The 24389-nt window shown below is 49.7% G+C and overlaps 8 protein-coding genes across 8 annotated transcripts; 4 read left to right on the top strand and 4 right to left on the bottom strand.

The window, feature by feature from the left end:
* Nucleotides 1-126: 126 nt before the first annotated feature.
* Nucleotides 127-1162, top strand: BP5553_06920 (Uricase; the record flags this gene model as incomplete). Its single annotated transcript, XM_032015543.1, has 3 exons — nt 127-263; nt 326-972; nt 1038-1162. The coding sequence occupies 3 exons, from the start codon at nt 127-129 to the stop codon at nt 1160-1162; spliced, it is 909 nt and encodes a 302-aa protein (XP_031867812.1).
* An 808-nt stretch (nt 1163-1970) lies between these two features.
* Nucleotides 1971-4674, bottom strand: BP5553_06919 (Eukaryotic translation initiation factor 3 subunit C; the record flags this gene model as incomplete). The annotated part of the gene is made up of 3 exons (XM_032015542.1): nt 1971-3239; nt 3291-4261; nt 4317-4674. 3 exons carry the CDS (start codon nt 4672-4674, stop codon nt 1971-1973), a joined length of 2598 nt encoding a protein of 865 aa, XP_031867811.1.
* Nucleotides 4675-5614: 940 nt separating this feature from the next.
* BP5553_06918 (Uncharacterized protein) lies at nt 5615-6214 on the bottom strand (the record flags this gene model as incomplete). Its single annotated transcript, XM_032015541.1, has 3 exons — nt 5615-5811; nt 5895-5958; nt 6017-6214. 3 exons carry the CDS (start codon nt 6212-6214, stop codon nt 5615-5617), a joined length of 459 nt encoding a protein of 152 aa, XP_031867810.1.
* A 756-nt stretch (nt 6215-6970) lies between these two features.
* BP5553_06917 (Uncharacterized protein) lies at nt 6971-8764 on the top strand (the record flags this gene model as incomplete). The annotated part of the gene is made up of 1 exon (XM_032015540.1): nt 6971-8764. One exon carries the CDS (start codon nt 6971-6973, stop codon nt 8762-8764), a length of 1794 nt encoding a protein of 597 aa, XP_031867809.1.
* A 678-nt stretch (nt 8765-9442) lies between these two features.
* Nucleotides 9443-10100, bottom strand: BP5553_06916 (putative CRP-2 40S ribosomal protein S14; the record flags this gene model as incomplete). The annotated part of the gene is made up of 4 exons (XM_032015539.1): nt 9443-9594; nt 9652-9812; nt 9906-9978; nt 10034-10100. The coding sequence occupies 4 exons, from the start codon at nt 10098-10100 to the stop codon at nt 9443-9445; spliced, it is 453 nt and encodes a 150-aa protein (XP_031867808.1).
* A 339-nt stretch (nt 10101-10439) lies between these two features.
* BP5553_06915 (Uncharacterized protein) lies at nt 10440-12246 on the top strand (the record flags this gene model as incomplete). Its single annotated transcript, XM_032015538.1, has 5 exons — nt 10440-10549; nt 10880-10940; nt 10993-11104; nt 11164-11312; nt 11368-12246. 5 exons carry the CDS (start codon nt 10440-10442, stop codon nt 12244-12246), a joined length of 1311 nt encoding a protein of 436 aa, XP_031867807.1.
* A 387-nt stretch (nt 12247-12633) lies between these two features.
* BP5553_06914 (putative 40S ribosomal protein S16) lies at nt 12634-13180 on the bottom strand (the record flags this gene model as incomplete). The annotated part of the gene is made up of 3 exons (XM_032015537.1): nt 12634-12674; nt 12727-13048; nt 13112-13180. 3 exons carry the CDS (start codon nt 13178-13180, stop codon nt 12634-12636), a joined length of 432 nt encoding a protein of 143 aa, XP_031867806.1.
* A 310-nt stretch (nt 13181-13490) lies between these two features.
* On the top strand, nt 13491-14323 carry BP5553_06913 (Vacuolar-sorting protein SNF8; the record flags this gene model as incomplete). Its single annotated transcript, XM_032015536.1, has 2 exons — nt 13491-13945; nt 13996-14323. 2 exons carry the CDS (start codon nt 13491-13493, stop codon nt 14321-14323), a joined length of 783 nt encoding a protein of 260 aa, XP_031867805.1.
* Between the last annotated feature and the right edge of the window lie 10066 nt (nt 14324-24389).

Genomic DNA, 24389 nt, shown 5'->3' with positions numbered 1-24389 from the left:
CCCCCCCGACGACTACAACCATAACCACAACCATCCCCTTGATCCTCCTGGCATCACTCTCAGCTATATAATTCTGTGTCACGGCCTCCATTCTATCCCATTGCGAATCCACCCCCCCGCAATACAATGGCATCCGTAGCTTCCGCCCGTTATGGCAAGGAGAATGTCCGGGTGCACAAAGTCGAGAGAGATCCTACCACCGGCGTGCAGACCGTCACGGAGATGACTGTCTGCGTCCTCCTTGAGGGTGAAATCGAGACATCGTATGTTTCCTGATATTGCCCCTCACTCGAGACCCTCTCTAACATATCCGCTCTCCTTGCAGATACACACAAGGCGATAATAGCGTGGTCGTAGCTACCGATTCCATAAAGAACACCATCTACATCAAGGCCAAAGAGCACCCAGTGACCCCTCCCGAACTCTTCGCCAGCACCGTCGGCACTCATTTTATCCAAACCTACCCACACATCACCACTGCTAACGTCAAGATCGTAACACATCGATGGGCACGGATGACGATCGACGGAAAGCCACATCCGCACTCGTTCTACCGCGATGGGAACGAGACTCGCAAGGTCGAGACGGTTGTCACCAGGGGCGAAGGCATCAACATACGCAGCGGGATTGCGGGATTGCTGGTGTTGAAGAGCACCGGCTCCCAATTCCACGGGTTCGTCAGAGATGAATACACCACGCTGCCCGAAACCTGGGATCGCATCTTGAGCACAGATGTCGACTGTACTTGGTCGTGGGAGGCGTTCCCGACTTTGGACGCCGTCAAGGAGAATGCCCCGAAATTCGATAAGGCATTCGAAGATGCGAGAAATATCACGATGAAGACTTTCGCCGAAGAGTCCAGTCCATCTGTGCAGAATGTCATGTTCAAGATGGGCAAGTCGATCTTGGAAGCTGCCCCTCTGGTCAAGGTAGTCGATTATTCGTTGCCCAACAAGCATTACTTTGAAATTGGTAGGTTGAGCCCCACCCTCTACCAGCTTTTGAAAAAACCGGTTTACTAATGGAATCTTCGCTAGATCTGAGCTGGCACCGGGGCCTGAAGAATACTGGCAAGGACGCCGAGGTTTATGCTCCTCAATCCAGTCCGAATGGACTTATTCAAGTCAGTGTTACTCGACCTGAAATTACCTCGAAGTTATAGGGCGGTTTTCTGTAAAGTACACACGACCATTTAATATCCTGCATTAGTAAAGGCGTTTTAAGCCCTCGGTTTCTTACTGTCGGCTTAATGTTGAATTGTAAATAGGAGTTCTCGGGGCTCGGTAGTGCTTAGATGTACCAGAATACAAAGATATTACTCCTAAATAGCCTTGGATAAATGTTGTGTATTTCGTGATGTACAAATAAAGTGAAAGTTCAAATCAACCCGGAAGTAGAAAAAAATCTCACATGCGCGCTAATCTTCAAAGGCGCGTATTTTTGCTACGACACTTCTTTTATTTTTCTACTGATGTGCTGAGCTGTAGGATCATATCCGCTTCGAAACCCCTCGCTCGAACTCAGCCCCCCAGGTGCCTAGCAGCGTCAAAATTATTAAGTGGCTTTTCAGGGGAGAATAATTTTCAGTTCCCGAGGGAAAAGATTCTGTAGCAAGGTTTGTAATTGTTCTATACATCTCCTGAGTTGCGGGCGTATATAAGTAGCACCGCTGCATCTCCTTTCAAGATTTCCTGAAATCGGCTGAGCTTTAGGATGGCGACATGATATGCATAACTCGAAAATATGAGAGAAGTTGCAACGAGAAGTAGAATGCCATGGATGAGATGGAGCGTACGACGAACGACACGGTTTCACTCAGGGCGGGTAATCCTAAGGGTTGGTGACAAGCTTCATTATCCTTTCACTATCATGTAAAATCACAAACTAAAGCCTTTTTAAAGCTTTTATGCAACGCCTGAAGACCAGACGCAGCCCCGTAACAAACCATCCCAATGCAATAACGTCACAATCTAAGCTCGCACCGCGGCACCCAATGCACCCCCAGTGAATTGCGTACCTCCAGCTTGTCTTGGAGCACCGGATCCTCCACCCCGACCACCGCCTCGGCCACCGCGTTGGCCTCCTCTATTTCCACCCCGGCCACCTCTTCCACCTTGTCGCTCAAATGCATTTGCCATGCCTTGTGTTCTTGTCTCAAGCGTTCGCTCGTTGCTCTCGATAAGACCACTTGCCTTGTCGCTTAAAGTCAATGCGAGACTCTGTAGTCTACTTAACTCAACACCCTTTCTGAAGATGATAGAAGCATTGACCTGATCAAGCGCGGCCGCAAGCTCCTCGTGGCTAATCATCTTGCTGACAATGGCGGCAACTTTTCGATCGGATAACTCGAACATGGAGGACAGGGTAGCAACGGCGAGAGTATCGTAATAGGGAGCGTAGGTGAAGAGATATGTTCGCAAGCCTTCCTCTTGGATCTGCTCTGAGAGCATGGCCTTGATCGAATCGGATTGGGCCATGAGTTCCCAGATCTTGATGGAGTGGATGAATTCGGTTGCCTTCTTCCACTCGCCAGCTGCCAGTGCCTTCGATGCTTGCATGACATGATCTCGGGTGTTCTCGGGCGGACCGGTAAAGATCTGGCGCTCGTGATACTCTAGCATACGTCTGTACGTCTTGCTAATGACCCGCTTCTTAATGTCGGGCGACGAGCCGGTTTGGGCAAGAAGTGGGATCTCAAGAAGCATACTACAGGTGAGGTACACACATTCGAGAAGTTCAAGGTTGATGTGCATATGGAAAGGAAGTTGTCGTTGGCGTTCGAGACGCTCTTGTTCAGGCGAAACTTGGTTGTATCGTTGAATCATAACACCTTGAGCAAGCAACTCCTTTTGTCGTCCACTTCCGCAGATTTCTTGTAGTGTAGTTTGAGCTTCGTAAACAAGACCTGCGCGGAAAGCACAGAGACCAACCTGCACAAGTGTTCGGTTGAATAAAATTTGGCTGTGGACGTCGAATGCATTGATCGTTTCTTGCAAATGGGACATCAACATCATATCCCGAGCCTTGTAATAATTGTCATGCAAGGCAAGGAAGTAGATCTGGCAAAGCATGGCTCTTGCGCGTATAATGCCCTCACTGTTAGTAAACAGATAATTGCACAGAACGTTGACGAGAGCAGTGGCATCAGCAACTTGATCTCGGGGAGTGATGACGGAATCAAGGCCAGCGGGGATTGCCTTCCAGCAATTCTCTTCAAGGATCTTCACAACTGCGGATGGCTAAAGATACGTTAGCTACAGAACGAGATCGCCGAGCATTATATAACTCACCTTGAAATACACATGTTCCAACCTTCTCATGACGATACGGTTTACACTATCTTGAGGAACCTCCAAACTTTCGTCTTGACGAAGGTTTTCCGTATAAAGCTGGGTCCGAACAATATTGTTGTAAAGAGCGCCCTCGTCGGAAAGCCGATCAATATACTCAGCAGTATGAGGATCAATGTGTTGAAGCGATCGAGTGAGTTCATCATCCAGTCTCTCCACATAAGATACGACACTTCCAGGGATCTTGAACTTCTGGCCATCCACGATTGCCGGAGCCTTCTCATCATCCTCCCACTCCTCGGCATTCTCGACAACGACCAGGTTCCTGTTTGACTCGAGGACTTTGAGCAAGGTTCCGATCTCCTGCTCCGCAGCCTTCCATTGCTCTTGAGACATGAATGTTTGAACTCCGGTGGTCAGGTCGAATCTTGTCGAAATCAGGGTTAAGAGAACTCGCACTTGTTGATAAGGGGTTGTGGCGACTTCAAAAAGCTTCTCCATAATCTTTATCTGCTCGGCCCTGTCGGTGTTCTTCTTCCCTCGAGACTCCATTATTGTCCTAAGATGCTTCAGGATGCTCTCGGGCGTAAATTGCAATGTTCGGCCGCCCTTGCCAACGGTCGAGAAGCCTTCATCGTCGCGGAGTTCTAGAGTTGGCACTGCCGGGCCCTTGGAGGCTTTGGCCTTTGGTACCACGACTTCTTCCTCTTCATCAGACTCCATGAAATCATCTTTGTCGGCCCTGTAGGCATCGATATCCTTCTGATAATCCTTATTGTTCTTCTTGATGCGTTGTTTTACAGCATTTAGGCCTCGCGCGTTGGTTGCATTCATCTTCTTCGTCGAGACCTTCTGCTTAGCAATGGCCTCATTCATGAAGTCCTCCAATTCAGCGATAGTCTTGACGTAAATTTTCGGTGTGTTGCCCGACTGAACAAGCTTGACTACTTGACGGTTAAGCTTGTCGAATTCTGGTCATAAAGATTAGTAGCTGATGCACGAATATCGTTATCCAACCATGCATACCTGTGGAAATAGAAACCCAGTCATTGATCTTTTGGCCGTTTTCGATTGCCTTCACGGTACCCTCTATTTCTTCCACGCGTTTATCTTTGGCGCTCTTCACGACCTTGGCTCGGTCCTCGTCGCTGCTATCTTCACTCTCCGAATCTGCTTCTCGCAAGAACTTGCTGGCGCCACTCTTCTTCTCCCCATCGTCATCGTCGCTGGAAGAGGAGTCGTCATCGTCATCCGAGTCCCCGTCCTCATCCTCGTCTTCGGAAGAAGAGGCTTCCTTTGCTTCCTCCTCCTCAGGGTACAGCTCCTCCTCGTCGGAGGAGCTGCTATCGCTGGAGCTGTCACCGTGGAAGAATCGAGAAGACATCTTGGCGGCTACTTTGCGATCTCGGTGGGTTTGGTTGCCAGACGTGGGTTGTGTCGGTCAAGCGGTGCGGGTGTGTTGGAAAATATTGTCCTGTCCCACTATTTTGTAGATTTGAAGCGCGACAAGGGCGGCGAAACAGAGGGGTTAAGCGAGATGTTAGGGTTTTTCGAGAACAACGGCTGCAACTTGCGGAGAACAAACCAAATAGTCAAGCAACCAGGTGAATTAATCGCCCACTACCAAATAATTGGGGAGTTGGGTAAATGATAAGGATTTATACCATCTTCATCCTATTTTCTTTGTGCGCCTTGTGTGGAATGAGTCATTGCTGCATCCGGGAACCGGGTTGGAGTGACATCGTCCCAGCAAATCTAATAAAATACATCAGCATAGCGAGTCCTGTACGTAGTATCGTAGTATTACTATAACAATACTCTTATGATCCACGCCAATGAGAGCGGGATACCTTACACAATTACTCGTTCGGGTGTTCTTTTCACTCCTATGCATCGAGTGAGTGCATGTGCGAAGTGGTGCTAATTGCTGCAGAAGCGCTCCCAGCCACCCATGCAGTATTTCTTTACTTTGAGCGACGGCGGATCCGAAAAGGGTTGAGGGGCTGCAAGAATTTCTAAGGCTCCTCAACTGCTCTCCTATTTCATTGGAATCCAGAGCCGGAATTCATACTATTGCATTTTAAATATAATCAGCCAACTATGAGGTACAGTGGCATGTGGCGCTTGCCTTATCCTAAAGATTGGATCCAAGTATCTCTCAAGAACGCCAATCCATTCCAATCTTCTAACCAAGTATATGTAGTCTATATGTGTAACGCCGCCAATAAATGGAATGCCCCGATACGCCTGCGTCCTGTAAACGCCCAACACTCCTTCCCACGTTGCCCTCGTAGACTCAATAAGTCCATTGTCGACGAACGCCTCTATTCATCCCTAGTAAGCCAGTCGGGGTGGTCCGTCGCCTTCCATGGCTTAATATCATTCGGATTCTCAGAACGGCTCTTTCTGGCATGTTCCAACACCTTTCCAGTCTCCTCTTGGGCCATCAACTTGCGGAATTGCTGCACTTCTTGGGTGGCAGTGCTGGCGGACTTGGAGAATTCACGGAACAAGGCTTCGGCTATAATAATAGATCACCATCAGGATCATTCTCACAGTCATATAATATAAGGAGTCTTTCTCTGAAGAGGGGGGATTGCATACGCGAGGGTTGCTTCGTGGTCAGAGGGGCGAGGAGTCGTGGGATAGTAGTTCGCAAATTGCGTAGCTGGCTTCCTGTCAATCAACAAGTTCACCGGATCTCAAGAGCCAGAGTAGCCACTGACCTGAATATGCATGTCTTTCAACCTGGCCATGGCTTCCTCCAGCCGTTTTTCGTCCCAAGCATCCTCACCAGTCTCCGCATTGGTTTCCGTATTTTGTCTTGTAGACTGTGCAATCTGCCCTTTGCCGTTACCGCTGCCAGTGCCAGCAGCGTCTGCTTCCATGGGCCTTTGCGGGTTATCCAAGGGGCCCATTGCCATTCAGAAAGTCGTGGCAGTAGTGCTATCCCTCTGAGAGCGTGCCGTGCCACGATAACCCGATAATAATGAGAGTGCCGCTGCGGTTGTCCGCCCGACGGACAAACAAATAAGCTGGACAAGGTAAAAAGGACGTATGGATTCTAAAGCCACAGGACGGAGGAGAGATGATCTTCAATTCAAACAAGGGAGAAGAAGCACGGACGTCCAGCCCACTGTGGGGTAAACCCGTGCTGTCCAACCAGCGGGCCCTGCCTGTGGCTCCAGTGGCACTTCATGAGTAAGCGCGACCGAGAACCTGTTGCAAGTATGGCTGCTCAATATAAAATACAAGCTTCAGTCCTGGCGAAACACCACCGCCATATCCTGTCTTGTTCGTGCCCGTATGCTATGGATAGGATGCTGCCAAATTGCACAGTCTAAAGCCCTATGTACGGTACTTCCCTTTAACATACATTTCGTTACGGCAGTTCTTCCAGCAGAGGCAGTTTCTCACACAGCCAGAGTCTCCAGTGAACTACCGTTGAGCATCTTGTTCGAGAGTGTCCAGCGCCCGTAGAATCCCCTCAGGGCTGCTGGAAATCAGGCATCGGAAAAACGTGACTCCGACACTAGTAAACGAGGTCAACAACGCCATCAACTTCGAATCTGAAAAACAAGGAGATGGAGTAAATACAAGTTCTCAAGCTCCCAAGAGCACACCAAGCTCACCACACAACACAACACCAAGCACTTGCTGTATCTTGCAGCTCGCTCATCATGGCACACCCTGCAGACAATAACCCCACTGGCCCTCGCGGCTCCTGCAGTCCCATTAGCACCGACGAAGGCTTCACGGTCACCCCCCTTGCGCAGGCTGGAGGCGCGTCACAGAGCGACAGTGAGCTCGGTAACCACAACCCGACCTTTATGCAAAACCAGATCGCCATTCAAAGACATCCTTCTACTACAAAGGATCAGGCTTCGGCGCTCAGCCGACAGCTCTCAATCAAGTCCAATGAGAGTCTTGATTTCGCCAACCAGCCAGCGATCGCCTGTGTGCTCGCTGATAATCGCCAGGGTGAAAGTGAAGGGGAGTCGCATGGACAGTCACGTGCTGACTCTATCTCCAACAACAACATCCAAGCTGTTAAAAAACGCTCCTTGACGAAGTCATCATCCGAGCATTCCATCAGCTCCATTAAATCTGTGCAAAGCGTGCATGCGGTGGGCAGCTATCCGTTAGGAACACTTCGCGTTCATTCGCCTTCCCACAACCGCCACCCAAAGGATGGCCCATATCATGAATGCTTGAAGTCTGGTGGCGATGTAGTCATTGTCCGCGACGTCCCCGGTGGTTCTCTCATTGGCTATGATACTGTGGCCCTTACTGTCAATGCCAAGGAACGTTTTGATGGCATCAAAGATATTCCTGCAGGTGTTCATTTCGTATGGGGCGGGTCGAACACAACTTCCCTTCGAAATGGCTTCTGGTTGGTCACTGCCAGGCGTGGCTCAGATGATTTTGGAGAGATCCACGTCCGGCGATGGGACAAGGAGGATGGGATTCTGGCCGACGAGATCAGCAAGGCTGAGCGACGCATTCAAAAGGAAGGCTTGCCGGAGATCTTTGATAGGCTGCGGTCCTACCTGCTACCTGGCCCTGCCCCAACTACGACTACCACCACTAGGAAACGCTCAACGACACCAAATGCCACCATCCGAGACCCCAACCTCTGGTATCGCTTGACATCTTCCATCACAGGGGCGTTGCTCAACCGCATCACCGGCTGTAAGGAATGGAACGAATGGCAGGTCTCTTCGGCCCACGATCATATGCATAAGACTCCATTGAGCAACGGCGCGAGCTATTCCATTCACGACTACCAGTATGAGGTACTTAATTTCACATTTCCTCAGTACAAGCAAACATTCTCCGGGGAATCGGTTGGCCGAGTTCGCACTGAAGAGGCATTGGACTCGACCAACCACATCTTGAGGACCATTTGTTTTAACTGTAACCATGACGACCACAACGAGGTCACTGGAGAGGTACAATTCTGCTACGCGACGGGAATGTTACTGGGCAATGTAGCATGCATGGAACAATGGGCTCATGTGGTAAAGCTGGTTTTCCGCGCCTTCAACCTCGTTCTGCAAGCGCCTGCATTCTTCAAGAAATTCATCGAAGCCATTCATGCCCAGTTCATCTACGACGACGAATGCCTTGAAGGAAGCATCCTCGACCACGACCCCAATCTACCTCAAGAGCTGAAGAAGATCTTGACCACATTCAAATCCCGCCTTAATGAGATGTTACTGGAGAGGGGCACCAATCTTACTATGGATCAGACTGCAGTTGGAAGTTCCTTTGAGGAACTTGAATCGTGGCTTTGGAAGTGGGGTTGGGATCTTCGGGGGAATTATGTTTGGTCCTCAGGTTATCAAACCGAAGACGGACAATGGGTTGAGACCGAACTGTCGGAGTACCTGGATGGCGAGAGAGGTGAGTACGCGCCGGTGGTAGTGGAGTTGGATGAGGACGGTCGCGAAAAAGATCTTATTAATTTCTGATTTTGTCGTCTAATCTGCTGGGTTGCGATTAGGTAAAAAAGGCAAGAGACGCGCTGGTTCTAATAAGACGTTGAAGGTAGTCCTTTAATCTTCTACCCAAGTTTGTCAACTTTAAAGTCTCAGCAAGTGCAACAATCAGTCATTAGACGCTCTTACTCTTTCGACTTTCCCCCGACTTACTTTCAGCTTTCTTTCGATTTTCATTCGACTTTCTTTCGACTCTCTTTCGACCCAAGTTCATCCCAGTAGTCACGAACATCATAATGAGCATAATGAAGCACGACATCACGATGGCAAGGCTATGGTCAGCAATGATGGATCATCTACATGGTCTAGCGTCTACATGGCCTGGAATTCACGAGGGGCGTTCATATTCGCAGGGCGTTGGCGGAAGCAAGTCATATCAGGGTTGGCTTCTCTTGTAGGCCGACCGTCTGAGCATGGACGAGCGCACACAGACAGTACCAGGGGCCCTTGAGATAATGTTTGTACATGTAGAAACTCATGGCACCAGAATCAAAAAAATGTTGGCAGATATATCAATTGCTACTGCTGCAGTAGAAGCCATAATGTGAGTAAGCTTGGAGCCCGGGCGATTAATGCCGTCCTCCGCGTCGTTTCGATTCCCACAGTAAAACCCAGCCAGATAGCCAAGCAAGCCTCCATAAAACCAGCAATCTAGAGACGACGACCACGGCGGCCTCCCTTCCGGCGGGTGGAATCGGATGGGGTAGGTGTAACATCCTCAATCCTACCAATCTTCATTCCGGAACGAGCAAGGGCACGAAGAGCGGATTGAGCACCTGGGCCTGGGGTCTTGGTGCCATTTCCTGTAGGCAATTCATTAACATCCCGCGGCTATAAAAAGAATTCCTTGGGAAGCTTACCTCCAGTGGCGCGAATCTTGATGTGGAGAGCATTGATGCCCAATTCCTTGCATCGAACAGCGACATCTTGGGCGGCCAACATAGCAGCGTATGGGGAGGACTCATCACGGTCTGCCTTGACCTTCATGCCGCCGGTGACACGAGTGATGGTTTCGCGGCCACTGGAATCACCCAGAAAGTCAGCCCATGAACCATTCCACTTGTATTTCATATATTTCCAAAATTCCTCCAAGATTCTTCAAGGGTGTACGGACCTGAGATCGGTGACATGGACGAAGGTATCATTGAATGATGCGAAGATACGCGCGACACCAAAGACAAGTTCACCTGGCGGGGTCAGTCTCTAACCTAGGATTTGGTTTTGGGAATAGGATGCACTAACCCTCTCGGACTTGAGGTCCAAGGGAGATGTTCTCCTGAGCGGGACGTGTGGTCTTCTTTGGGGCCATTTTGGGCGATTTTCTGTTGGTTCTGTGGGAATGTCGAACTTCGTCGTCTCGTCTTGGAAAGTTGAGAATTATTGGTGAAATTCGTGTGTGGGTGAGCTAAGTCCGAATTGGGATAAGCGCAGAAAAACACTAGCGCCATCTGAGACCTTTGTTCGCTTGAAAAGGAAATTTTTGTCGACCTGGAAACTTCTTTCCTCTTCGTTCTCAATCCCAATTTTCTCCAAGAACATGTCGCACTGATGAAATCTCGTTCTTCATTCTCATGAAGAGCCTTCAGAGGTTTAGGTTGACGTTGTAGTCGTTGAATTCCAAGGTCTTCTTGACTGATCGGAAGCAATGATGGCTCCCAAAGACCTTGCTAAGACCATGAATGGATTCGCCATTGGCATCATTGGGATGGGCGATATGGGGAAGATGTATGCTCGGAGGCTCAGCGATGCTGGATGGAGGTAAAGTGGCCCGTTTGAACCTTGGCTGCTGCGCACAAACTCCCTCATGGTAAGCAATATTTCCTCTAACCTTCCCTTCTCCCCTACATGATGACTTGAGTGCATTTGGCTCGAGTATCGCCTTCAGCTGGCTTGTCTACTGTTATTGTACCAAGTTCGGCGGCTGGCTTTCTATGATGAAAAATCTCAGCTACCTTATTTTATTTTGTCTGACATACATACCCACTCCTCACGGGCTTCTTATCACTCTCTTCGAGTATTATATGCTAACAGGGAATTCTTCAGGTCATTCGAGATATCTACCAACAGTGACTGATTCGTTTCGTTCAGGGTCAATGCTTGTGACACAGAGGAGAAATACCAGAGCCTGTGTGAGGAATTTGCAAATAGAGTAAACACCTGTACATAGCATAGTCTTGCACCAAGTGCTGAGAAATTCATAGAAGCAAATAAAAATATTCCCAAATGGACATCTTGTTTCCCGGGCAAGCGACTACATCATCTATAGCGTGGAGGCGGCGTCGATTGATAAAGTTGTTGCACTCTACGGACCATGTATGAATTGATTTGAGGCCAGAGCCATCCTTCTAAAATTCCTTCTGACCTTCTGGCAGCTACAAAACAACATGCTATAGTTGGTGGCCAAACTTCGTGCAAGGCTCCAGAGATTTCGGCCTTCGAAAAACATCTCCCTGAGGATGTCGACATTGTTTCTTGCCACTCCCTTCATGGCCCAAGCGTTGATCCTCGTGGCCAGCCATTGGTGAGATATATATGTGTTTTAGGAGACAAAGTCAAGCTGACAACGGCCCTCTTAGGTCATGATTAAACACCGAGCTTCCCAAGAGAACTTCGACAAGGTTGAATACGCTCTTTCCTGCCTGGGCTCAACTCACGTCCACCTCTCGGCCGCACAACATGACAAGATTACAGCAGACACGCAGGCTGTGACCCACGCCGCCTTCCTCAGTATGGGGAAAGCCTGGCATGCCAACTCTCAATTTCCTTGGGAAATTGACCGCTATGTTGGCGGCATTGAAAACGTGAAGATAAACCTAACATTGAGAATCTATTCCCAGAAATGGCACGTGTACGCAGGGCTTGCCATCCTCAATCCTTATGCCAAAAAACAGATTCGTCAATATGCACAGTCTGTTACAGACTTATACAAGCTGATGCTTGGCGGGCATCGTAAGGAGCTCGAGAGGAGGATCAAGAAAGCAGGTGCTGCGGTCTTCGGCGACCAAAAATGGGAAGGCGAGCTGCTTCTCAAGGACGAGGTTCTGGATCGCTTTTCGCTGGGCAAAAAGCCCGAGAAGCCTGTACCGAATAACCATTTGAGTCTACTGGCAATGGTGGATTGTTGGTCGCAGTTGGGTATCGTCCCTTACGACCACATGATATGCTCCACGCCATTATTCCGCCTCTGGCTTGGTGTGACAGAATACTTGTTCCGTAAACCAACCCTGCTGGATGAAGTCATTCGCGTTGCACTTGAAGACGACACTTTCCGGTCAGATGATTTAGAGTTTACGTTCGCTGCTAGAGGCTGGTCTGATTGTGTTACATTTGGGGATTTTGAGTCCTGGAAGGATCGCTTTCAGAGCACGCAGAAGTTCTTTGAGCCTAGATTTGCAGATGCAACGAAGGTGGGCAATGAGATGATGAAAACTATCCTGGAAAATACTGCTAGGTAGACTAGAGGGCTGGGGTGGCGTCCTGGTTAAAAAGGATGTATCATAAGGCGTATTAGTGTTTGGGCTCGAGAAAGAAATATCAATGAATTCACGGATTGTTACCTCTCTGCAAGAGCCAGACTCCAAACTCTTCCAATCCTCAGGTTGCTATCCAAATTCCAATGGCACCAAAAGCGCTCGCTGCAGACAGCCTCTTGTATCACATCAGGGCTCCGTAGAACTGAGGTCCATCATCCATCTTGAATTGTGAACTCCATTTATGTGTGCCGAAAGAATTTTGCATTTTATCTGCTTAGAAACCCTACAAGCAGCAAATAGCATATCCCGTCCATTGCAAATGCAGCAGAAACCACTCTCCCAAGCGCAACCCAGCACAATCCACCATCCTTAACGGTACGACTTCTGGTATCTGGCTCTGGCTCCGGGACCTGTTACACATATCAGTATCATTGCAAACAGCAACAGGGTAGCAAAACGTACCTCCAAACTTCTTTGGCTCACACCGTCTATTATCCGCAACCAACAGTGTTCGGTCGTACTGGACAAGTGCCTGCTTCAGTGTGTTCTTGGAGTGCTCATCGACGAATTTTTGGTAGTAGGCAACAATCGACTTCGAGATGGCTTGACGGATGGCATAGATCTGAGATGTGTGTCCACCACCGGTGACCCGGACGCGGATATCGACATTGGCGAACTTGTCGAGGCCAACAACTAGGAGGGGTTCGTAGACCTTGAATCGTAGGATCTCGGGTTGGACGAGGTTGAGAGGCTTTCCATTGACCTTGACGAGCCCTTTACCGGCCTTTTCCATTATGTTAGTATTTCATCGTGGGATTGTCCTGTCCTGCTCTGTCATCGGACGCACCTTGCAGTGAGCGACTGCGGTCGCGGTCTTCTTCTTTCCGAAGCACTGGACAGATTGTGTGGACGCCATCTTGGGTGCTGGGTTTCTCGGCAGGTCAGTTTCTATTGCGTTTGACGATTCACTTGGGTCACTATACCTTTGGGCGGTGTTTTGTCGTTAAATGGGATCGGGTCTTCTTCTCTGAGGTCTTTCGCGAAATCCTCGAAATGTGCGGTCAAATTCGCTTGCAGAAAACACTAGCCCCGATATGGGCTAGCCTGGCCATGTCCATGTCACCCCTATCCCTCACGTGCTTCGAGATACCACCATCGAGCTACAGGTATGTACTTTCCATCTGCCAGTATATGCAAAATCCGACACAATAACCAAACCGAGAAAAATGTCGCGAAAAGGAGTAGGTCTCGCAGCCTTCGATCGATCGCGGATAACATCAGCCCAGTATGCTTCTCATGGCAATAATCTCAGAAGCTCGCACTCCAGTTCTCTCGCTACACAACTCTCCGTCTTTCGGTCCCTCCTCCAGCAGTTTGCTCAGACACACGCCAAAGATATACGGTCCAACCCCAGTTTTCGAGCTGAATTTGCTCGCATGTGTGCAGCTATTGGTGTAGATCCTCTTGCAAGTAGCAGTGGTGCTGATGGCAAGGATGGTGGAGGCAGCTTTTGGGCTCAAATGCTTGGCGGGAGTGTGAATGACTTCTATTTCGAGCTTGCGGTGAGAGTTGTGGAAGTCTGCGGTGCTACGAGGGAGGAGAATGGCGGACTTATTGGCGTCAAGGAGGTCGGAGACCGGATTATGAGTACGCGAATGGAAGGTGCATCGGAAATCACAGAGTACACATATTCCGACTTCGAAGTCAATGATTGATGCTAATGTTATCTAGTGATGATATCCTGCGTGCTGTGAATACTCTCAAGCCACTTGGATCCTCATATTCCACTCTCACGGTTGGCCATAAGCTTTACATCCGCTCCATTCCCAAGGAACTCAACACCGATCAGAGTGCCGTACTAGAGGCAGCCCAATTGCTCGGCTACGTCAGCTTGTCAATGCTTACATTGAATCTGAAATGGCCGAGAGCGAGAGCAAAGACAGCTATTGATGATCTCGTTTCCGAGAGTATGCTCTGGGTGGATAAGCAGTGCAAAGAATGGGAGTACTGGAGTCCAGGGTTTATGCTTGAAGTCGAAGAGGATGGCAATGTCGGATGAATCAGGCTCATATGCTGAGACTATTCAAACCTTAGAGTGAAAATTGGAGCGACTAGCTTGCTGTCGAAAGGCAATTCCAATCCCTCGACGGCTTACAGATCGCCCCCAAATCTCAGACGGCTCGCTCGGTCTCCAACAAGGACAGGTTGGCACCATGACAGGTGCTGAGTTAAGCAGTATTGAATTCTCTGGCTATTAATGTCAGACAATCGAGTCCCCCCACCAGCCCAACGTACTATTAAGAAAACACCGCGACCTTTCACGGCTCCCTTTGTCTTGTTAGGTGGGCCACTGTGTGCATGGGTTCAAGTCTGCCTGAGGAATTGGTTGCGAGCCTGGGTGTGCAGCAAGTTCAACCTCTGGCAGGTGCTGGAATATTTTCTTGATGATATATCCGACCACCAGAACCAAAAGTGTAAACACCCCCAAGACAGTCCATATGGCATAAAAGCTCTTCATTTTTGAATGCTTTGAAGAGTGGAGTAGTAAAAAAAGCCAGGCTTTTTGTGTTAGCGAAGATACTGTGTATTAGTTTCATGATTGCGGCAAACTCAATCTGCCAGTTGTGATTGAGATACAGCAGGGCGATGTCTGAATAACCTCTTTGAGCAAGCTAGCACTTTGCGGTCAGCGTTACTTTCTATTCCATTAAATCCTTTGTTCGGTGAATGCAGTCTAGCTTACCAATCGCTTCCGTATGACAACACCTCTCACCCTCAAGTTCAAAGTAAGCAACAAATCTTGGGCCTCTTAGGTCCCTATAGGGGGCTACTTGAAAAGCTAGCTACCCAGGAAATTTATGCACGGCCTAGCTAACGGACTACTTGAGGGTTTGCTTGAATTGTTGGCTCAGGGGCATGCTGAGCGGCTGGCTGAGGAGCACCGGACGTACCGAGTTGCTGGAGTGCAATTCCGCGTCGTCCAGCAAATTGTATCCTAGGCAAGAGGTGGTACCCCAAGTAGTTAACATGTAGGATGAGTGGGGCCGATACTATAACTGCGACAACTTCTATAATGACCGCTTCCCAGTTCACCTTTGGGCCAACTATTTCACATGTGCTTTCCATCCTTGATGCCTTAGAAGAGATATGATGCGAAAGAGCAGACACTTACTCGGTTGTATATCGGGCGTATGGTGTATTATTTGCAAGTTAGCTACGCTGGTAACAAATTTCCACGTCAGCTATTACTCAAACCCGCGATAGCATAGTCTACGGATATTTTCCTCTACATACTTATTTACTTTACGTGGTCCATTCGACTATCCTATGCTATCAAATCACTTCATTTCCACAACTTCAAAGACAGCCGAGCGAGTGTTTTCATATCACTAGCTTCTACCCACTTAGCTTCCATTGTCCACATGAGTAGGAAATGAACTTTTAGGGCGTAAATAGTATGTATTTTGGCTACCACGCTATCATCTCTTGTATTTACATAGTGTTTCGCCAGATGTAACTCATACCTGATGTCTCAATATGCTTATTTCCTGCGGAGACTAGTGTGTCAATAATCAACCGACCTTTCTATTTCGTCAGCAAACTAACCGTAGGTTCAACTTGCCTCCCTAGGTCTTCAGAATTAGTTTATTTTTGATTATCTACTGTGCACCGTACTATGTCACCAGAGTAGCAACATGTTGATTAGCAGCTCATCTTTCATACTTAGCTCTACATACTATACCATAGGTTTCGGGAGCATATTGGGGGTAATTCATTAATATGCTTTGGTTTTACCGGTCGGAAAACTACTTCTATATTCAATTAAGCCAAACTCTAGCTTTAAAATTTTAAACACTTTGCGGAATAATATCTTTAGTTAGCAGTTTCGCAAGTACCAAGATGCCTCTTTATTTCCATTGTATAAAGCGTGTGGCGCGAGGTGATTCAAAGCAGTTGATTCTGTCTACGGTTTCCTGTTGTAGTAAGGCATAAGTGCCATCAATGGAAAAAAGGCCCCTAAACAAAGCCCAAGGACATTTATATTATTGACATATTATACTTATGGCACCTTGACACTACAAAGTATCGTGTACTTCCCCTCGGCCTGAAACTAACTTTACGGCCCCGATATTTCTCTACATTTTCCAGGCTCCTCAGAACCCTCTGGCACTATCCTGCAATTTCAATGCCCAAATTCTGCACAACAGACTGAAAACCTTAAAATCCACCCAACTAGCATTGATTTTTGTTCGAGGTGGGCTTATATCCGCAGAAATCGAGTGCTCTATTCGAACAGTGTATCCGTAAACCGGTCAGGAAGATCACCTAGTTATTCAAAGTACCTGCTTGTTACCTAGTACTCGAACCGGCTGGTTTAAAGCCGCGATTAAATACTATCAGGGCTCTATTTCGATATCATCTTTGGGTAAATTAAAATTTTATTAACCATTAATTGTCAAGTGGCAATTGCAAGGTATAAAATAGCAAAAGGATGATAGTTTGGAGTATAACAAACAGTGCCATGCCGAAGCCTTTCCAGCGAATATGCAGTTTTGCGTCCACGGTCGTCTTCAAATGGAGCAATTAAACCCAATATAAATACACTAGACGGATCCGACTAATTCCATCTACTGGTGGCCAGCAGGAAACTGGCCTTTCTTGAACTTTACAGAGTACAAAGTAACAGGGGCTGGACTTGGTTCGGGGGATGCTTGGGTCTATTGGTGGTTCTATGAACTTGCCTGGGAGCAACAATACAACAGCCCGTTTGTTATTATATATAGGCCAACACTTGTAATAAAGTAATGATAGTGGCTCTTATAGTTGTACACGGCTGTTTGGGGAGGTAGGCACTGCTGCTAGATACCAATAGTTTGCTTGTATCACGTCTAGCCTAGAGCTAGGAGTACTGTTTAGAGAATACCAGTTATGAATATATAATTATAAACACCCCCCTATTCCAGCGCCCTCGTAGACTTCTACCATACTTTACGGAGTCTAAAAATAGTAGCTAGCGGCGGCGAAGGCACTACACATGTCATATCAATTTTTTTGATTGGGACGCAGATAGTCATTCCTCATATGCTACTAACACGGGCATTATGGAAATCTATATATGGGTTCCATAGATACAGTAGGAGAACACTTGCTCATAATAGATGTATGTTGCCAACATTAGGTTATTCTATATCTCGCTTGCTTGTCTTGAGAGGAATCGACAAGTTTGGTACTAAATATCAAATAAGGTTAATCCGAGCATTATAACTCTGTGATGCTCACCTGGGATCTTAGGCCTGGTTCGAAGAACTTGATCAAGTGATATTATTAAAATTTCGAACTTTGTAATTTCGAGTTGAAACTACAAGATTCAAGATGTCCATCCATATGGTGCCACCCTCTCTGGGAATCTCATGGATCCTATACACTGGCATGGCGGGACACATTTGGGGGCCTCTAGGTCTATTTTAGATTCGATTATAAGGGTCTTTGGCTGGACGAAGTGGCCCATGCGCGGGGCCGTCTACGGAGTAAAGGCATTTAACTCAGATTGATACAATTTCCGTAAAGGGTTAAATCATAGTAAGCCGGCTGGTTTTCCTTTCGTAGAGCTCACGCTCAGATGGCACAGATTCCCCACTTCCATACGTAGGACAGTACCAGCATGGCAACATGTCCATAATTGCAGCCGTACTCAAGTATGATCGAGCTCTACCCGGAGCCAGTGAGAGCTAATTGCGCCAATTGTGCACGGACAAGTTCGCCGTGTTGGGCATGCAATAATGGCAGCAGGTAATCGAGTAGCAAGAGCCAGGGAGGCACGCTCCACTCCTGATTCGCAACAACGCTATTTCATGCTTACAGAGTACCTAGGTACCTACAGCAACACAGCGAGTACTTCGTCCTTGGCAGATGAGGGGTGTAGCAGGGCGGAATAATTCTCCCCCGGCCGCGATTGGGAAACATATGGAGTCCGGAGTCTGCGCCACGCGAGGGGGCTGGGACACTGCCCAGGGTAAAACGTGATTGATTCGAGAGGTTCCAGGTTCCTGGGCTAAAGGGGAGTATGGAATCGGCCGGCGAAAGATGTTGGAAGTAGTGGTCGCCGTTCAAGTTTCAACAACACGCACAAACACCCCGAGCATTCGCAAGAGATCTTGGTCTCCGCAGAGCATTAATAGATGTCGCTGATCCTTTTAGTTTCCGCAGTTAGCAGCATTAAGGATGCCTATTCAAAGCCTATCCTAGCCTCGATTGATTGTGCAGGCCATGCTTAGGGAGCGGTCCAAGAAGCGGCTGCCTTGGAAGCGGCGAGGCGTGAAGTCATGCCGGCGACCACCTAGGACACTGTTACTCCGCATCTCATAGAAGTCTTGGCTTCACGAAGGACTAAACCTTAAAATTTAGTTGAGTCCCGATGTGACCATGTGACGTGGAGGCGTAGCCAGGAGTGTCCGGAAACATCCAGCATCGTGAAGATGCAGGACCCGTCCCCGGCTTCAATTCGCACACCGGACGGAGTAAGTCATGCCTACTCTTGTGCCTACCCATCGAATTCGATTGCGTTAAACCTTCAAGGTTCGATGTACCAAGCCAAGAACCCCTCTGTAGCATTCCTCCTGGACAGCGTCTACGGGGTGCTGTGGTAATTGGTGGGCGGAGCAGTACTTTGCACAGTGCTTCGTTTGCTCCACTAGAAACTCCCAGGGCTCGGCTAATCCTGTAAGTACTGAGTAAATGTCTCACGAGCCCCTGAAACTTGAGACTGGGATGATGGGGAGGGAGCTTTCGGACCTTCCTCCCTTTCCACCTTCTTTTTGCCCTTGCAACTGCTGCCTGTCCACACGTTTATACCCCGTATGTGGTCTGTCGCGATACGGGTCTTTTCGCCGTTGGCTATATCCTCGATGCCATTCAGAATCCACAGGTGCCCCGTCTTGCTATGCCTAGAAGCTAGCTGGTAGGTCTGTTCGCCGACCCCGACTCGTTCCAAGCCTTGCTGGATCCTGTATTATTGTTCCGTTGTACGAAGTATTATTATTAGTCGAGAACACCGTCCCTGAGCATGGCCCTCGCGATCGCGGTTCGTGGATCGCCCCTAACAAACACCGACGTAAAATCGAGCCCTTGTCCAGCCCCTGCGCCGCGTGGCATTCGCGATCCCTCTTGATCCTATATTTTAGTTAGGGGCGAAATCTCACCACTCACCGCTCAGTGGCCCCCAAATATCAGCTGGCGAGGGAGCAAGGCTCCTCCAGATTCCCACAAACCGCTGTGGCGGGAGAGCTACTGCGCGTGCTTTTAGTCCAGTCGCCACCAAAGACGTCCATTATTGATCCAGCACTAAATAAGATGGTGTCACCGAAGCATTCGAGTAGTGCGCCGGGGACAGACGGCAACGGGTTCGTACTGTAGTAAGTATACGTACTGGAAATCGTATCAAACGCCCACCGACCGAGTCGACAACCCCTGGTCCCCATCTCATCAGGAACCTCCCACTCTTGGAAATATGTGGACCCTTTTCTGACAGGAAAAGCCAAGGTGCCATAACAAAATCACCATTATGATGAGGTGACGATTCTGGCTGCACCGCACGGAGTCCGGCCAGATCTGCAAAAGCCCGATTTGCCGAGATAGACATGCGGTGCGGTGAAGAACCCCAATCAGGCACAAATCGCGACTCGCTCTCCCCTCCAAATCTTAATTTTTGATATCCTCGTACCCGCATTGAGTAAGCCACCGGCCCAATGGTTGGTGCGGCTGGTCAGCTGTCAAGGCCCATTATTTGCCGCCCGGATCGAAACGCATCTTCAGCTCACGGAGTACGGAGTGGTTCGTACAGATGTATGGAGAACTTGAAATGGAAAAGAGTGGTACGGTACGTGTAGTTCGTCGATCGTGGTGGGGTCGGATTGGAACGAACTTCCCTCCAGCGATCTAATAATGTGACTAGTTCCGCGTGGTAAGTACTGTACATGTAAGTTCGTTCCCCTGGTCCTGGTCCTGGTGAGGAGGACCATAGACCATTGCGGAAGAAGACAAGTTATGGGGTTGTGGCGCTGGGAGCCACGAGCTAGCCAGGAGAAGAGACATCTTCTGTGATTGCTAATTAATATTCCAGGCTTGTTGGGTGGAGGCGTAGGCGTATCACAGCTCAAAGCAGCAGGTCGACGGTCCTGCCCATTACTCCGTCTTAACAAGACCTTCCAGAAGCCCTGCTGCTTGGGCAACTGGTGGCAAAAGCATTACCACCCACGTCCATGTCCACGCACGCACGAAGAACAGCAAAGGAGATCTCCAGCGTCGAGAGAGCTGTCATATTTTCTTTCACATGGACATCCAGTAGTACCTATCCAACGAAGGCCCCAAACCTTTTCGGTGTCTCTGCCGGAAAATTAGAATCCCAGGCAGAGCATTCGGTTACCTAAAAACGGTGTGTCCGGTTTTGGGTCGGATCTGCTAAGCCCTGAGGAGGTCCTGTTGATGTGGCTTTTCTGACTCGGGTCACTCGGCTGGCAGCTCATCAACTTGCTTCGTATCACTCAGGCCCTCTCCTCACTCACTCACTTCTCACCAGCAGCTCTTCAACGTATCTCAAGAATCGCTTATGGCGTATTCCAGGGAAAAGACAATAGACCCCAGGAAGCCCGTCGCCGGCAGTGATCGAGTAGAAGATCGGTCCTCACAAAAACAAAAAACAAAAGGGGCCCCCTTGGTACAGTATGCATGCACATCTAAGGTGGCGCTGAAATGATTATCTGCCTTTGCCAGCGTTCGCGGTGCAGATACTGTATGTAGCACACTGCTTTCGCCGTCGGGAATTTTTATTATTTCTGCATTCCCCATCCCTGTATCAGCATGGCTCGTGATGCGAACGGAAAGAAAGTCATGACTCGGCCCCTGGCGATATGAATGCCGTCCTCATCCGAAATTCAAACATTTTCACATTTCAGCAGACGGTCAGGCTGATCTGAACTGAACTGTGCTGAAGGTTCCCTGTTTTTCTGGGTGCAGCCACTCGTTCCGCCGCCGCCAGGAGCCAGGAGCCAGAAGCCTCCACGCAGTCTCACTCTGGCTCTCGCTCTCCCTCCCAGTCGTTTGATCGTGGGCCCCTGGGCAAGAATGTGCTAATGCTATGCTGCATCAAGCAATCTGTGCTTCTCGTATGAAGCCACGATCACGACCACTCGCCATGCGTCCGTCCCCGCCTCGACCTGGCGCCCCCTTCGCGAGTCTTGCTCGAATCCCAGGCCCCATCCCAGGAGAACGGCGAACCACGCATTCCAGCCTCCAGGAGCCCCCCCCGGCCAAACCTGCCTTCTCAAATCCGCCGTATCTCCGTCCAGCGTTCGTTCAGGAGCCACTGCCCACTGTCCAGGAATAAATTGTTGCCCTCGGCAAAGCGGGCCCTGTCCTCACAGACAGATGCGGTGAGAGGAGAGAAGAGGAGAGAGGCCATGCCCACGCACATGCCCACATTTTTGATGCCGGTCGCCAACCCCCACTGTTCCCATCGAGTAAACCGAAGGGCCCTCGAGTGGGCCGGGGCTATCCTGAGCGCTTTCGGTAGTCGGTGGGATTGGAGGTGATGGTGGTAGTTGTAGTAGTAGTGGTAGTGTACTGTACGGCACTGTGGTAGTCGTCCGTCCAGCACAAGCGCAACGGCTGGAATAAACACTCCGTAACAATAACAATAACCATAACAAGAAGAAGAAAACTGCTAAGCAATGCAATTATTGTTGATATATGGGACTTTCTGCAGCAGGAGGCGTGGTGCGCTTCCTTAGTGCTGTGCCTCCAGATCATAGTCCTTCCCGTGCCTTTGGGTCGCCTACGCAAGCGTCGCCCCAAGTCGCAAGTCGAGCAAGCTACAGCACCCCGTAACGGCCCCGGGAGCGTGGCCTGCAGGACTAGGGCTTTTCTTCTCCCTATCGTAGGTACATGTACTTCGTATGGTCCAGCAGGTACAGTACATACGGTACTGTACGAACAGCACTGGAGGTATAGATTATAGTATTATTGCTCGAGTGCGAGGGCGAAGAGCCCCATAGTACTCCACCGCCCTGTGCAATGGCCCGTCGGCCGACCCCCTCACCGACTCCCTCATCGCCGCCCCCCCCCCCGCGGCTTCCTTTCACTGAGATTGAGGTCGACTCTGTATCCGCTGCTGGAAGGATTTGCCCACTGCTTGGTACTGTAGAGTAGGGTAGGAGTACTTCGTGCTTGGGTCTTGGTGCTTGGTCCTACGCTGCTGCTGCTGCTGCTGCTGGCTAAGGGAACTTTCCGAGCCCGCCTGTCGGTGTCGCTGGCGTGTGCTGTGGGTGTGGTGTGGTGGGCGCTAGCTGGCGGTGCAGTTTAGCGGCACATTAGCCTCTGTTCAAATTATTCCTCTCCCCCACATCATCATCATCATCATCGATCATCGACAACATCGACCATAATCGCACCTCGCGCGTCGCTGTGTCACCGCCCTTCCACGGAGTAATAATAATCGTGCCTCGGGCTTCCCCATCCTCCAGCGCACCCGCTCGCCCGCCCTGCTGAATTCAGTCCGCTCCAATTACCCCGACCGTGCTTGAAACGAAGTGAAGTTTCACCTCCGCCACGAGCAAACCACGTCTTTTGCCAGGACGAAGGATACCTATTCGTGAGGTTTTTGATCAGCTTCGTGGCCGTTATTCGCGCCCCCCAGAAGTAGACTAGACTAGACTCCGTCGATATCGCAGCTACGGTACGAAGTACCTACCGACGTTCGTGCTTTGACTACGCACAAAGCGATTCTCTTCCAAGAGATCGGCCATCCCCCATCACCACTACCACTCCCACTACTCCCACACACACCACCACCACCACCACCACCACTGCGAGATTGACAGGCGCGTCGTGTCTAGCCCCCTCATTCCCGCCCCGCCTTTCACCATCATCGCCGCGGGCCCCAAGTCAAACGGCGAACAGATTCCTCGCCTCGACATAGTCGCGCTATCGCCCAGGAACTCGACACCGCAGCACCTCGCGTGCTTTATTATTCCGCTTCTCATCCATCTTCCGCAAACACTTGCTCCCTGCGCCCGGGTGTGCTACAGTACCGCGGGGGCACAAAAGATTAGACAGCGACCAGTAGATCGAAGGGAAGTTGGGAAGCCGACGCTCATTTCTCCTCTGGAGACCCAATTGATATCTTCGCGCACCCCGTCCTCGAGTAGAGCATTGTTTTGCGCGAGACGCTGAAAATATCCTTCTATTTCGCCCAACTCCGAACACGTCCTCCCCTTGTTGCTCCGCTTATCTGGTAATTGAAATAGAGTTTGAGCTGCCATCTCACGTCGCATTGTCGGCTCCTTGACGTCGTCATCGAGATCTCGGCGCGAGGCAAAGAGAGATATCTGGAATCATTGACATAGTCCCACGCCAGAACAAGCTTCACCTGCCAGACAACTAGCCCACCGCGCAGGATCTAATTGATCGGCAGACAGGGTCCAGATTACGCAGTTAGTGGAAGATTAACTCTTGCACTAGGCACCTAGACCTGCAACGCTTGCGTCTACACAAATTTAGTGTCGTGGGCGAGCGAGAATTAGATTTGTGGTGACCGTCAAGCGGCCGCTGCACGCACTTGGACGGTGGGCAGGAGGACTGTTGAGCTTGGAGAGCGCTAGAGTTGTAGGAAGCTGCCACCAGCCAACGCGAACGCAACGCCTCCCCAGGATACCAGGACACCCGCCAGTGGTCGATCGACGCCGTCGGTGTCGGACTGTTCTGCGAACAAACACCTACGCTCCATACTCGACCCGTCCTGTCCGTACGTACGTACGTACATCGAGTGTCCGGGTCCTCGAGTACCTAGGTACTACTACCACCACTACTACTACTACTACTACTACAGTACCCGCACGGAGTCGAGCGAGTGAGCCCTACACTAGCACCGCACGGCCAGGCCAGGCCCTATTTACCAGGCTGTCATACCAGCTGCTAGCGTAAATCTTGTGTGCTCAGTTCCGGGGCTTTCGGCAACCGTCGACATACCCGGTCGAGTCGCCGCCTTCATAGTGCTTTGTACACAGTACAGGACATAGTATAGGACATACTACTGCCCCATCGCCACGAGGGCGACTGACCTCCCCCCCCCC

This window comes from Venustampulla echinocandica, assembly GCF_003357145.1.
Source record: "Venustampulla echinocandica strain BP 5553 chromosome Unknown scaffold_5, whole genome shotgun sequence".
Taxonomy (NCBI): Eukaryota; Fungi; Ascomycota; class Leotiomycetes; order Helotiales; family Pleuroascaceae; genus Venustampulla; species Venustampulla echinocandica.
Note: the sequence above shows the minus strand (reverse complement) of the source record. Positions and strands in the feature narration are given on the sequence as shown.